General features: G+C 46.1%; 1 protein-coding gene across 1 annotated transcript in view; it reads right to left on the bottom strand.

Moving 5' to 3' along the window:
- The window catches only part of PITX3 (paired like homeodomain 3), a 120,779-nt gene that overhangs the window by 16,111 nt on the left and 90,279 nt on the right, over positions 1-14,389 (bottom strand). Inside the window, exon 2 of the mRNA XM_040362375.1 lies at positions 9,373-9,501. Coding sequence (XP_040218309.1) covers positions 9,373-9,481 — 109 coding nt within the window. The 5' untranslated portion in view covers positions 9,482-9,501. The remainder of the gene's footprint in view (positions 1-9,372; positions 9,502-14,389) is intronic.

The raw sequence follows: 14,389 nt of genomic DNA, 5'->3' as shown, positions 1-14,389 counted from the left end.
TCTCAGATACTCCGTCGTATCTCTCAGAGTATCCATGCGACTGATTCATAGAATCAGTTACGCATAGATATCCCTAAGATCCGACAGGTGTAATTGTTTTACACTGTCGGATCTTAGGATGCAGTACCGCGGCCGCCACTGGGCGGAGTTCGCGCCGAAAACCAGCGTCGGGTATGCAAATTAGGAGTTGCGGCGATTCCCGACGGATTTTCGCGTTCGCTACATCGCCGCTAGTCTAGTTTTCCGTCGCAAAGTTAGTCGTTTTTTTTTGGTGCCCTAACTTTAGTCAGCAATCGTATTGCTGTCTAAAGTATGGCCGTCGTTCCCGCGTCGAAATTTAAAATTTAATGTCGTTTGCGTAACACGTCCGGGAATACGGAAGTACGCTACGCGCGTCGCCGTTCGAAAAAATTACGTCATGGCGCGCAAAGCATAATGGGAATTGCGAAACTGAGCATGCGCAGTAGGTCCGGCGTGGGAGCGCGCCTAATTTAAATGGCACATGCCCATTTGAATTGGCCCGGCGTAGTTTTCATCGCAAGTGCTTTGTGAATCAGGCACTTGCGATGAAAACTTGCGGCGGTGTAACGTATCTACGATACATTACGCCGCCGCACTTCTACCTGAATCTGGCCCGTAATTCTTATGAATAACTCACTTAAATCTGTCCAAACAAGAGTCTAGTAGTATTCCGGGTATGATATATTTTGAAACACAAAATCACAAATTATAATATAATAAGTAACTATATATATAATTATAACAAATAATAATATAATAATTCTAAAATTGATAAAACACTGAAAATTTGCTCAGTTGCAGAATTGTCACTGTCATTACTTTCACTGTTTGATAACGAATTTCCCCACAAATCGCTATCGCTCAATTCTGCAAGTGACTCTAATTTATTATCGTTGTTCTCTAGATGGTCTAAAACTGTTTTTGACGTAAAGGGACACTTTTTGGCACCGGGCTCCATCCCCGAGCATCGCGCCGCTCGCAGGGAACGGAGCACGGGACTGTGATGAATCGAGCAGAGGACACGACTCGCACACACAGCGGGAGGACATTGCAGGATCTGCGTAGTATTGTGTATATATATATATATACATATATAGATATGTATATAATTTTAAGCAGAGCTTTTTTTCTCAGAAAATAGGTGCAGGAACTCAACCACGACCCTGTTCAGATTTCACAAACAGTAGAAGGGTCTTAAAGGGGCATTAAATACCAGGATTGCATTACATACAGAGTGCAGAGTTTAGGGGGTTACACATAGGGGGTTATCCTCAAAAGAGATACTCCGACTTAACTGCTGTTCAGTCTGTGTGTAACTTTGGAAACGATCCTCAAAAGGCTTTTTCCAAAGTTACACAGAAGATCCGGCATGTGTAATTGAATTACACTGCCTAATTTTAGGATGCAGTACCGCATCCGCCGCTGGGGGCATTTCGAGTCGAAATGCCGTTGCTAGTATGCAAATTAGCACTTAAGGCGATCCACAAAGCTTTCTAGCTTCCTTTTTGCGCCGTAAGTGTTATTTTGCAAGTGTAAAATTAGGGCTCGTTTTACAAAGTGTAAAGTTAGTCACACCTTGTAAAGGCCCATTGCAGCGACGGCATTTGGTATGCTTTCCCGAGGGAGAACTCCACGGCAATTTGTAAAAAACAAAACCGGCATGGGTTCCCCCCCAGGAGCATACCAGGCCCTTAGGTCTGGTATGGGTTGTAAGGGGACCCCCCCTACGCCGAAAAATCGACGTAGGGGGTCCCCTACAATCCATACCAGACCCGTATCCAAAGCACGCTACCCGGCCAGCCAGGAAGGGAGTGGGGACGAGCGAGCGCCCCCCCCCTCCTGAGCCGTGCCAGGCCGCATGCCCTCAACATGGGGGGGTTGGGTGCTCTGGGGCAGGGGGGCGCACTGCGGGCCCCCCCACCCCAGAGCACCCTGTCCCCATGTTGATGAGGACAGGACCTCTTCCCGACAACCCTTGCCATTGGTTGTCGGGGTATGCGGGCGGGGGCTTATCGGAATCTGGGAGTCCCCTTTAATAAGGGGGCCCCCAGATACCGGCCCCCCACCCTAAGTGAATGGATATGGGGTACATCGTACCCCTATCCATTCACCTGGAGGCAAAAAGTAAAAGTTAATAAACACACAACACAAGGCTTTTTAAAATATTTTATTATTCTGCTCCGGATGCCCCCCCTGTCTTCGTTATTAGCTCAATTACCAGGGGGGGCTTCTTCTTCCGCTCTCCGGGGGTCTTCTCCGCTCTCCGGGGGGGGTTTCTTCTTCCGCTCTCCGGGGGGGGGCTTCTCCGGACTCCGGGGGTCTTCTTCCATCTTCTCCCCTCTTCCGCTCTTGACTCGGCGAACCCCGGTTCTTCTGCAGCTCTCCGGTGCCTTCTTCTTCAGCGCTGGCTGCCTGCTATGTTTGTGTGTTAGCTCGATTTCAAACAGGCAGCCGGCGCGGTCTTCTGTGGCGTCAGGGTCTTCTCTTCCTTTCTTCCGATGTTGCCTCGTCGCCTCTTGTCGCTGTAATGATGGAAGCGCGCCTTGCATCCCATTTATATAGGCATCACCGTCCCATCATGCTCCGGTAGGTACCCACGTGGTGGGTGCACGTGGGTAGGCACCCACCACGTGGGTACCTGCCGGAGCATGATGGGACGGTGATGCCTATATAAATGTGATGCAAGGCGCGCTTCCATCATTACAGCGACAACAGGCGACGAGGCAACATCGGAAGAAAGGAAGAGAAGACCCTGACGCCACAGAAGACCGCGCCGGCTGCCTGTTTGAAATCGAGCTAACACACAAACATAGCAGGCAGCCAGCGCTGAAGAAGAAGGCACCGGAGAGCTGCAGAAGAACCGGGGTTCGCCGAGTCAAGAGCGGAAGAGGGGAGAAGATGGAAGAAGCCCCCCGGAGTCCGGAGAAGCCCCCCCCGGAGAGCGGAAGAAGAAACCCCCCCCGGAGAGCGGAGAAGACCCCCGGAGAGCGGAAGAAGAAGCCCCCCCTGGTAATTGAGCTAATAACGAAGACAGGGGGGGCGTCCGGAGCAGAATAATAAAATATTTTAAAAAGCCTTGTGTTGTGTGTTTATTAACTTTTACTTTTTGCCTCCAGGTGAATGGATAGGGGTACGATGTACCCCATATCCATTCACTTAGGGTGGGGGGCCGGTATCTGGGGGCCCCCTTATTAAAGGGGACTCCCAGATTCCGATAAGCCCCCGCCCGCATACCCCGACAACCAATGGCAAGGGTTGTCGGGAAGAGGTCCTGTCCTCATCAACATGGGGACAGGGTGCTCTGGGGTGGGGGGGCCCGCAGTGCGCCCCCCTGCCCCAGAGCACCCAACCCCCCCATGTTGAGGGCACGCGGCCTGGCACGGCTCAGGAGGGGGGGGGGCGCTCGCTCGTCCCCACTCCCTTCCTGGCCGGCCGGGGTAGCGTGCTTTGGATACGGGTCTGGTATGGATTGTAGGGGGACCCCCTACGTCAATTTTTCGGCGTGGGGGGGTCTCCTTACAACCCATGCCAGACCTAAGGGCCTGGTATGCTCCTGGGGGGGGAACCCATGCCGTTTTTTTTCTTTGAAAATGGGCATGGAGTTCTCCCTCAGGAATGCATGCCGCTGTCATTTTTTTTATCCCCGACGCAACTTTAAGCCGTCGCGATCCTCAAAACTCGGCGTAACGTAACTTCGCGCATGCGCAGTACGGCCGGCGCGCATGCGCAGTACGGCCGGCGCGGGAGCGCGCCTCATTTAAATGGGACTCGCCCCATTTGAATAGGCAGAGTGCAGAGCTGTCACTTGTAAACACAGAAACCAGACTTCTGTGTTTACAAGTGATTGTGGTGAGCAGGCACCAAAGGGTCTGAGCCAGAGGTGGTGGAACTGAGTTCCCCCAAGTTCCCCCTGAAAAAAAGCCCTGATTTTAAGTCACTAAAAGTCAGACACGAGTCAGATATGACTGTACGGAGATATACATACATATATTCACAAAATCACAGGAACTGGGGTGCAGAAAAATGTCAGCAGGTTGTCCGGACTGAGTCAAAATGTGAAATATATGTCTGTAGCAGGGGGCAGTTTGTTAGCGATGGGGTGGAGAGCGGTACAATAATGAGTGTCTGCAGGCAACAGCATGGTGGAGGTTCCTTGCAAGTTTGAGGCTGAATTTCTGTAAATAGAGTTGGAGATTTGGTCACGATCATCAATGCTGAGATACATGCAGAAATACAGGCAGATACTTATCCATCATGCCATACCATCAGGGAGGCGTGTGATTGACCCCAAATTTATTCTGCAGCAGGACAATGACAACAGACATACAGCCAATGTCATTAAGATCTACAGTATCTTCAGCATAGAAGAACAAGGAGTCCTGCAAGTGATGGTTTGGCTTCCACCGAGCCCTGATCTCAACATCATCAATTCTGTCTGGGATTACATGAGGAGACTGAAGGATCTGAGGCAGCCTACATACACAGGAGATCTGTGGTTAGCTCTCCAAGATTTTTAGAACACCCTACATGCTGAGTTTCTTCAAGAACTGTATGCAAGTGTACCTAGAAGAATTGATGGTGTTTGAAGGCAAAGTGTGGTCACACCAAATATTGACTTCATTTGGATTTCACTTTTGTGCACTTACTTTTCATTTTGGTAATTGGTAAAATAAACTATTAACCCTTCTATTTATGAAATCATTCTTAATGTACAGCATGTTTTCACACCTGCCTAAAGCTTCTGCACAGTACTGTACATACAAGAGGCCCTCTAGTGCAGTGGTTCTCAATCCTTTCCTTAAGTACCCCCAACAGGTCATGTTTTGGGAATTTCTCTTAGATAAAATAGCTGTCCAAAATACCAAGCCATTGACTCTGATTTAGCCACTTAACGCTCGCCACACGCCTATTTACGTCCACAGAATGGCACATACAGGCAGATGGGCGTATATATACGTCCCTGCCTTCTAGCGGGTCGGGGGTCCGATCGGGACCCCCCCCCCCCCCGCTGCGTGCGGCGGGCGGCTTACCTCGGAAAGCGATCCGGGACGACGGCGCGGCTATTCGTTTATAGCCGCCCCGTCGCGATCGCTCCCCGGAGCTGAAGAACGGGGAGAGCCGTATGTAAACACGGCTTCCCTGTTCTTCACTGTGGCGGCTGCATCGATCGAGTGATCCCTTTTATAGGGAGACTCGATCGATGACGTCAGTCCTACAGCCACACCCCCCTACAGTTGTAAACACACACTAGGTGTACCCTAACTCCTACAGCGCCCCCTGTGGTTAACTCCCAAACTGCCACTGTCATTTTCACAATAAACAATGCAATTTAAATGCATTTTTTGCTGTGACAATGACAATGGTCCCAAAAATGTGTCAAAATTGTCCGAAGAGTCCGCCATAATGTCGCAGTCACGAAAAAAAACGCTGATCGCTGCCATTAGTAGTAATAGTAATAAAACTATCCCCTATTTTGTAAACGCTATAAATTTTGCGATTTTTTTTACCAAAAATAGGTAGAAGAATACGTATTGGTCTAAACTGAGGAAATTTTTTTTTTTATATATATGTTTTTGGGGGATATTTATTATAGCCAAAAGTTAAAAATATTGAATTTTTTTCCCAATTGTCGCTCTATTTTTGTTTATAGCGCAAAAAATAAAAACCACAGAGGTGATCAAATACCACCAAAAGAAAGCTCTATTTGTGGGGAAAAAAGGACGCCAATTTTGTTTGGGAGCCACGTCGCACAACCGCGCAATTGTCTGTTAAAGCGACGCAGTGCCGAATCGCAAAACCTGGCCTGGGCATTTAGCAACAAAATGGTCCGGGGCTTAAGTGATTAAGGGACCTGTGCAATAAAGGAAAACCTGAAAACATGGCCTGTTGGGGGTACTTGAGGACAGGGTTGAGAACCACTGCCCTAGTGTATCAGGCATGACAGTAATGAGCTGCCCATAAAATCACTGAAAGTCCGATCCAAAGATATATACATACATGAAGTCCTCTAGTGTGTCAGGCATGGTGCCAGAGAGCTGGACCATAGAATTCGCCAAGAGTCAGTTATGACTGTACTGATAACTAAATACATACATGCAGTACTCTGTCCACTAGGTGGCAATGTTGTAATATTATTTCTATGTGCTGTCCATGCTCATGCTGTAGAAGCACTTAAAGTCAGTTTTACCTAAATCTTTTTCTACAGTAACACTTTAAAACAATGTAATATTACAAACATTTAATCCCATAGTAATTCTGAAGAGAATGAGGCTTCAGCCTGTTCCATGACATGAATTGACATGTGCTGCATGTTTGATTTAGTGTTTTTATACATTCTGTCCATTACTTTGTAGAATTCAACTGTCTTTCTTGGTAAACAGCAAAATGCAGCTTCAACAATCAACGAATGTCAATATTTGTTTTAAGGGCATAAAGACATTATGTTTTTGTGGCTTTAAAGAATATGTAAACCTTTATATTCCTGATACATAGCTCCCAATTGTCCCTGCTTTGGAGGGACTGTCCCTGATTTATCTTTCAAAAAGTGTTTCCCAGGATTGGGCCTAGACACAGTTAGAATTTCCGACCAAAAGCTCCCATCGAACATTTGTTGTCGGAAATTCCGAGCATGTGTACGCGGCATTAGTATGAATCTAAAAAAAACATTTCACTTAGCTTAGTGAATGCGGTGAAAGTTCCCTTTGCAACCAGAATAGCAGTACCATAAAAAGAAGATCACCCTTATGCCCGTACACAAGATCGAAACTTTCCGTTGGAAAACCCTTGGATGTTTTTTCCAGCAGAATTCCGCTCAAGCTTGGCTTGCATACACACGGTCACACAAAAGTTCTCTGAACTTTCATCCTTCAAGAACGGAGTGACGTACAACACTACGACAAGCCAAGAAAATTAAGTGTAATGCTTCCGAGCATACGTCAAATTGAGCTTACGTTGGAATTTTGTGCATCGGAATTGCTACAGACGATCGGATTTTCCGATAGGATTTTTTTCATCTGAAAATTTGAGAACCAGCTCTCAATCTTTTGCTGGCGGAAATTCCGACAGCAAAAGTCCGATGGAGCATACACCGTTCAAAAGCTCACATGGGACTTTTGCTGGCGGAAATTCCGACCGTGTGTACGGGGTGTTAGTGGGAACCGTAGTAAGAATCACCAAAAAGCCTTTGGTGTGAGCTGCAGCACTACCATTGCCCTTAAATTTACAGTATACAACCCTCCCTACCGCTTAAATATATATATATATACTGTATATATACATATACAGCAAAACAGCATATATATAGACAGTATATCGGAGCAGTAGTACAGGGCACCATCCATAACATGACAGCCTCATACCCTGTACACACCACCGGTTTTCCTCATATGCCAAAACCCGACATTATTCCCAAAGTGATTCCTCTCAAGCCTCAGCCTTCAGCCAAAAAAACACTCGACCAAAGCGCGGTGACGTCCAAATTGTTAGTAAAAGTTTGGTGAGAGAGACGATTAGCGCTTTTCAGTCTTTGTGCTTTTCAGTCCGTCACAGCGTGACGAATGTGCTATCTCCATTACGAACGCTAGTTTTACCAGAACGAGTGCTCCCGTCTCATACTTGATTCTGAGAATGCGCGTTTTTTTCCCCTCGGAAAAGCATACACACGAGCGTTTTTTGTGACGAGAAAAAGACTGACGGGAAACACGACAGGAAAAAATAGAGCAGGTTCTAATTTTTTTGAGGGTAGTTTTCTCGTCTGGAAAACTGCTATGGAGCATACACATGACCGGTCTTCCCGACCAATCTAAAAAATGTCAGTTTTCTCATCAGAAAAAACGGTCGTGTGTACAAGGCACCGGAGAAAATCGGTTTAAATGATGCTGGCTGTGATTCAACCTCAGAAAAGGAGCACTACCTACTGGTGGAGAGGACTTTTATTGGGCATGTCACCTGATCGAAGGAGTTCTACTTTAAGGTTTGGTCTTACTTGTTAATAGGTGTGAGTTACTCGTGGATGGAATGATATTTTATGTATACATTCGTTTACTACCCACAAAAGTAGGATGTTATCAAAAGCAGGCTTTATTTGCTGATATTTTTTCCATATAGTAGATCCTAAAATAAAAACGTTGACTCTTGTAACTGGTTTTTACCTTTTTTATATGAGTGAATGGATAAGGGTGGGGAGTGAACATTTCTTTCAAATGTTTTTTTGTGGGAAATCTTACAATAGGGATACTAGTTCTGGTAACTCTGGTGCCACCTCTGGATCCCCTCACTTTGGAGCGATTGAGCCTCACTTCCTGTTTTGGCTATGGACAGGAAGTCAATAGAAATCTCCGCAAGGGGACACAAATGGCAAAAAAAAAACAATCTGACAGGGGTGATAACCCTCCCTTGCTGTATCCAAATGAAAATAAAAAAGTGTTGCCTAAAGTTACACTTATAGGGGCAGATCCACAAAGATCTGCCCCGGCGCATCGTATCTGAGATACGGCAAGCCGCCGTATCTTACCTGGCTTTGGTTCGAATCCATAAACATTTTGCGCCGTAAGTTACGGCGGCGTAATGTATCTCAAGCGGCGTAATGGCGCGGAATTCAAATTGGGCGGGTAGGGGGCGTGTTTAATTTAGATGAAGCGAGTCCCCGCGCCGAACGAACTGCGCATGCGCCGTCCCTAAATTTCCCACCGTGCATTGCGCGAAATGACGTCGCAAGGACGTCATTGGTTTTGACCTGGACGTAAATTACGTCCATCCCGATTCACGAACGACTTGCGCAAAAAAAAAAAAATTGAAATTATACGCAGGAATGACAGCCATACTTAACATTGAGTACGCCACGAAATAGCAGCTTTAACTATATGCCGAAAAAAGCCGACTAGAGACGACGTAAAGGAATGCGCCGGCCGCTCGTACGTTCGTGGATCGTCGGAAATAGCTAATTTGCATACTCGACGCGGAAAACAAAGGAAATGCCACCCAGCGGACGCCGAAGAATTGCATCTTAGATCTGAAGGCGTACGAAGACGTACGCCTGTCGGATCTAACCCAGATGCCGTCGTATCTTGTTTTGAGGACGCAGGAAATTTGAAAGTACGCCGGCGTATCAGTAGATACGCCGGCGTACTATCTCTGTGGATCTGCCCCTAAGAATCCATATAGAAACATAACACTCTCTCTATTCCTCTAGCTGTAAGGATGTCAGCTCTACCTAATGCCATGAACTGGTCTTTGTGGTTATGGGCAAGGACTTTAAAATGTAAGGACAAATATTGTATCAAGTCACACATTTATGCATTACTAGTTGACTAGAATGTTTTGAATGCCCCCCTGTCCTTTGTCTTCACTTACCGCTGTGATCCTGCCCCTTGCAGCTGTGATCATGTTGAGGTGTTCCAGAGTCAGACAGAGAGAGGGCAGGACTGCGAGCCTCCGAGTCTGTTAGAAGGTTGAAATCCATCAGGCGGTACAAAGTGACAACTGAAAGGAAACAGAACAATGGTGTAATAAGTGGAGAATAAATGAGATTACCTACTCCTCCTAATTATTCAGTGCTAGTAGCGGGACGTTTCTTTTACCACAACTTTAGTCCTAACAGTACAATCATAAACAGACTTCATTCTTTATTTCTACAACTTACTGTAACTTACCACTCTACACAGCAGGGAATACATTTCATCTCTTCCCCTAGTAAACGCACCTCACACAGTACACATAAACACAGGCTAGGCACACAGCTAACCCTTTGATCCCAGCCAGTGTCATTAGTACAGTGACAGTGCACATTTTTTACCACCGATCACTGTATTAGTGTCACTGGTCCCCACAAAGTGTCAAAAGTGTCAGTTAGCTGTTTATTTACTAAAGATAGATAGAGCAAAATTAGTCACAATTCTGCAGAGAAACCAATCAGCTTCTAACCTAAGCTTGTTTAACCACAAGACTACTGCCCCCCGGTCAAATGATGGCGGGATGATAAGCCTCTCGTTCTGGGAGGACATCATATCACGTCCTCACCTTCCTGAGCCACTAGGGGGCACGGCAACCCACCGCGTCACTGGGAACCCAATGCGCATGCCCGGCAGCCGCGATGTCCAGTAACTGAGCAGGACCGTGGATCTCTGTCTGTAAACACAGAGATCCACGTCCTGTCAGGGAGAGGAGACCGGTGTTGTGTCCCTTGTACATAGGTACACTGATCGGTCACCTCCCCCAGTCAGTCCCCTCCCCCTACAGTTAGAATCACTCACTAGGGTACACATTTAAACCCTTGATCGCCCCCTAGTGTTAACCCCTTCCCTGCCACTCACATTTACGCAATAAACAGTCTATATTTATAGCACTGTTCGCTGTATAAATGTGAATGCTCCCAAAATGGTGTCAAAAGTGTCCGATGTGTCCGCCACAATATCGCAGTCACGATAAAAATCACTGATCGATGCCATTACTAGTAAAAAAAAGAAAAATTAAAATGCTCTCTCGGGGGATCAGGAAGGAATTTTTTCCCCTGCTGTAGCAAATTGGATCATGCTCTGCTGGGGTTTTTTGCCTTCCTCTGGATCAACTGTGGGTATGAAGTTGGGTGTATGGGATTTTACTGTGTTTTTTATTTTGTTTGTTTATTTTTTGTGGTTGAACTGGATGGACTTGTGTCTTTTTTCAACCTGACTAACTATGCTATAAATCTATCCCCTATTTTGTAGCCGCTATAACTTTTGCGCAAACCAATCAATATACGCTTATTGCTATTTTTTTTACCAAAAATATGTAGAAGATTACGTATCGGCCAAAACTGAGGAAAAAATTTGTGTTTTTTTTTTTTATATATATTTTTGGGGGATATTTATTATAGCAAAAAGTTAAAAATATTGCTTTTTTTTCAAAATTGTCACTCTTCTTTTGTTTATAGCGCAAAAAATAAAAACCGCAGAGGTGATCAAATACAACCAAAAGAAAGCTCTCTTTGTGCGGAAAAAATGATAACAATTTCATTTGGGTACAGTGTTGCATGACCGCGCAATTGTCATTCAAACTGTGACAGCGCTGATAGCTGAAAAATGGCTTGGGCAGGAAGCTTTAGCAATAAAACCTGGAAGCTGATTGGTTTCTCTGCAGAATTGTGTCAAATTTTACCCTCTCTAGCTTTAGTAAAGCCCCTTAGCGTCAAACTGTCCACTGCAATATCACAGTCCCCCTATAAGTTGCTGATCGCCAACATTACTAGTAAAAATAAATTAATCTAAATATACCATAGTTTGTAGATGCGATAACTTCTGCGCAAACCAGTCAATATATGCTTATTGGGATTTTTTTTACCAAAACTATGTAGCAGAATATAGATTGACCTAAGATTTATTTTTTTTCTTTAATTGATATATTTATTTAAAATATTTCGGTCTTTTTTTGTTTATAGTGCAAATCAAATACCACCAAAAGAAAGCTTGTGGGAAAAAAAGGACATACATTTTGTTTGGGTACATCGCGCAATTGTCGGTTAAAGTAACGCAGTGCCGTATAGCAAAAAATTGTCTGGTCATGAAGGGGGTAAGCAGGGGTGTATTTAGGTTTTGTGCTGCCCTAGGCCTGACTAAACTCGTGCACCCCCTAATTTAAATATGACCCACCCCTTCCTGTCAAGGCCACACCCCTTGCATTTTAAGACCCACCCTGAAATTTTCAAGTGGGGACACTAGTTCTGATGGCCTGGGGGTGGGGGGTCAATGGATTCCCTTAATTTGCATAGATTTCCTCCCACTTCCTGTTTGGCTATGGGACAGGAAGTGAAGGGAAATCTCTACAATGGGACAGGGATGGTAAAAAATTAGAAGCGACGCCCCTCCCCCCCACAGTTGCAGAATGCCAACCGCCCACATACTGGAAGCAGTGTGGCCGATTTATGGGGGCGCTAAACTCATTTGCCCAACAGTGTAGCGCAAGCCGGCGGGGACACTGCCCGTGCTGCCCCCCTGCAAAGTGCTGCCCTAGGCCTAGGCCTTGTTGGCCTAGGCCAGAATACAGCATTGGGGGTAAGTCTTCTGGAGGTCAAGTGGTTTAAAAGCGGCTATTTCTTTTTGAAAAAAAAAATGGCTATTTAACTGCACATGATTGGAAGAATGAAGTCAGCACAGCTTCTTCCATTCTCTAAGCTTAGTGAAAATTCCCTTACATAGAAAACATTCTCAATTCCTTTAGTAAATTGGGTCACTGTGTCTTTTTATAACACAGCTGCGAAGAGGACTTAGTCCCTTATGTGTAGTGACATGAAAGCATCTACATCTGGTATAGTTTTTTCATTTTTTGGAAACCACGGGATTCACCTGTAATTACGCCTTTTCAGATATAACAGTCGGCTGTGTTATAATTGATGTTCTCGATGGTCTTCCAAGACATGTAAACAGCAGAAAGGCAAGGAGCCAGGGACCCCCCAATGTTATCGGAAGTTGGATCATGTAGAAGGTTGGACATTTAATGCAAACTCCATATAAGGATATTTTCCAAATGTACTTGGAATTTTTAGCATGAGTCTCTGTCCACATAGTTAAGAATGAGCCAGAATTCTCAGGTCAATAATAAAGATATCTTTCACCGTTTCTATTACCTGTCACTGAAAATAGAGTATTACTATTTTGCATAAATAATAATTGATACTTTAGTAAACAAGGAACAATGTCTGTCTGTCAATGCCCTGATCAGATTTACCAGAACAATATTTTTTCTTTATTTGAGAACACATTTAATCGCTTCCTGCTGACCGTGCGCATATATATGAGGCCTTTTGGCAGGTGGGCTTTAATGCCAAGATGCTACATATATGCATCCCAAATAAAAACATTTCTGTGCCGAGAGTGCGCACCCTGCGTGCTTCCAGCACAGTTACCTGCAGGTACTGATCAGCTCCCGATGCTTACTTGCAATCTGGAGCTTTTAAATCATGTGACCACTGTGACAGCCAATCAGAGCGGTCACATGATGGGAATGCCCACCTCTGCCTCCCAGCATTTAAAACCACTTAGAGGGCTGGGAGGCAGCAGTGGGAAGGGGTTTAGACCCCTGTCACACTTTAGAAATAGCGCCTGTAAAGTGCCTGAAAACTGCCTCCTATTCCTTGCAATAGTGCTTTCACACCTGGATGGTGCGCTTGCGGGACGTTCAAAAAAGTCCTGCAAGCAGCATCTTTGGGGCGGTTTGGTAGTGATGTATACAGACCACAGGCAGAAGCATGATGGGACTTTCGCAACAGCTGGAGAGCCACCAGGTGTTTTAGAAAAGCAAATGAATATTCGCTTTCCTAACACTGAACCGCCTCTCCGCCAATCAGGTGCTCAGGGTCTGTTAGCCATCACCTGATTAGCTTAAACGACAGGCACTGTGTTTGGAAGCCCATCAGGAGAAGAGGATGGTAGGAGAGGACGGAAGGAGACAGCGGGTGGAGGGGTCACAGTGGCGACATTCGACGGCACAGTGGCAGCATTTGATGGCACAGTGGCAGCATTTGATGGGCACAGTGGCAGCATTTGATGGCACAGTGGCTGCAATTGAGGCTCACAGTGGCAGCATTTGATGGCACAGTGGCAGCATTTGATGGCACAGTGGAAGTATCTGATGGGCACAGTGGCTGCATTTGATGGCACAGTGGCAGCATTTGATGGCACAATGGCAGCATTTGATGGGCACAGTGGCTGAATTTGATGGCATAGTGACAGCATTTGATGGCACAGTGGCAGTGTTTGATGGCACAGTGGCTGCAATTGATGGGCACAGTGGCTGTGTTTGATGGGCACAGTGAGGCTGCAATTGATGTGTTTTTTTCAGAATTTTTCTGTTTATTTGCGACCCCCCCCCCCAAAAAAAAAATTGAGCACCAGCCGCTACTGCCATTAACCCAAACTTTTGTATGTTTGGAACAAGCAGTGCATGTTAGTTGCAGTCATATGCACTCAGGGCTGGACTGGGACAGAAATTTGGCCCTGGACTTCATCCAGACTGGCCCACTTTGACAGGTCTCTCCCATGGCGGCCGGACAACTCCCGCACCCCCCCCCCCCCCGGCCACTCAAGCCCCCTCTCCCCCTTCACTAGCCACTAGTCATTCTACTTTAATAGAGTAGAACAGCTGGTACTGGTACTCTTATAGGCAGTACCAGTGGGGAAGCTAGACATTATTTCACCCAGGACAAAGAATCAGTTAGGTGCTCCCCCTTATGGGACAAGATTAGGCAGAAGTGAGAAACTCCCAGGCCGTAGCTGTTGAGTCAGCTGTCTCTCCCCTCCCCCATGCTCCTCTATTGACCCCCCTGCCCCTCTGGTCCTCCTCTTGCTTCTCTGTTCCCCCCCCCAGGTGAGCGATGCGGGGAGGGAGAGGAGGTGAG

The sequence above is a fragment of the Rana temporaria genome, chromosome 8 (genome assembly GCF_905171775.1).
Source record: "Rana temporaria chromosome 8, aRanTem1.1, whole genome shotgun sequence".
NCBI lineage: Eukaryota > Metazoa > Chordata > Amphibia > Anura > Ranidae > Rana > Rana temporaria.
The sequence above is the reverse complement of the archived record's forward strand: the minus strand, read 5'-3'. Positions and strand labels throughout refer to the sequence as shown.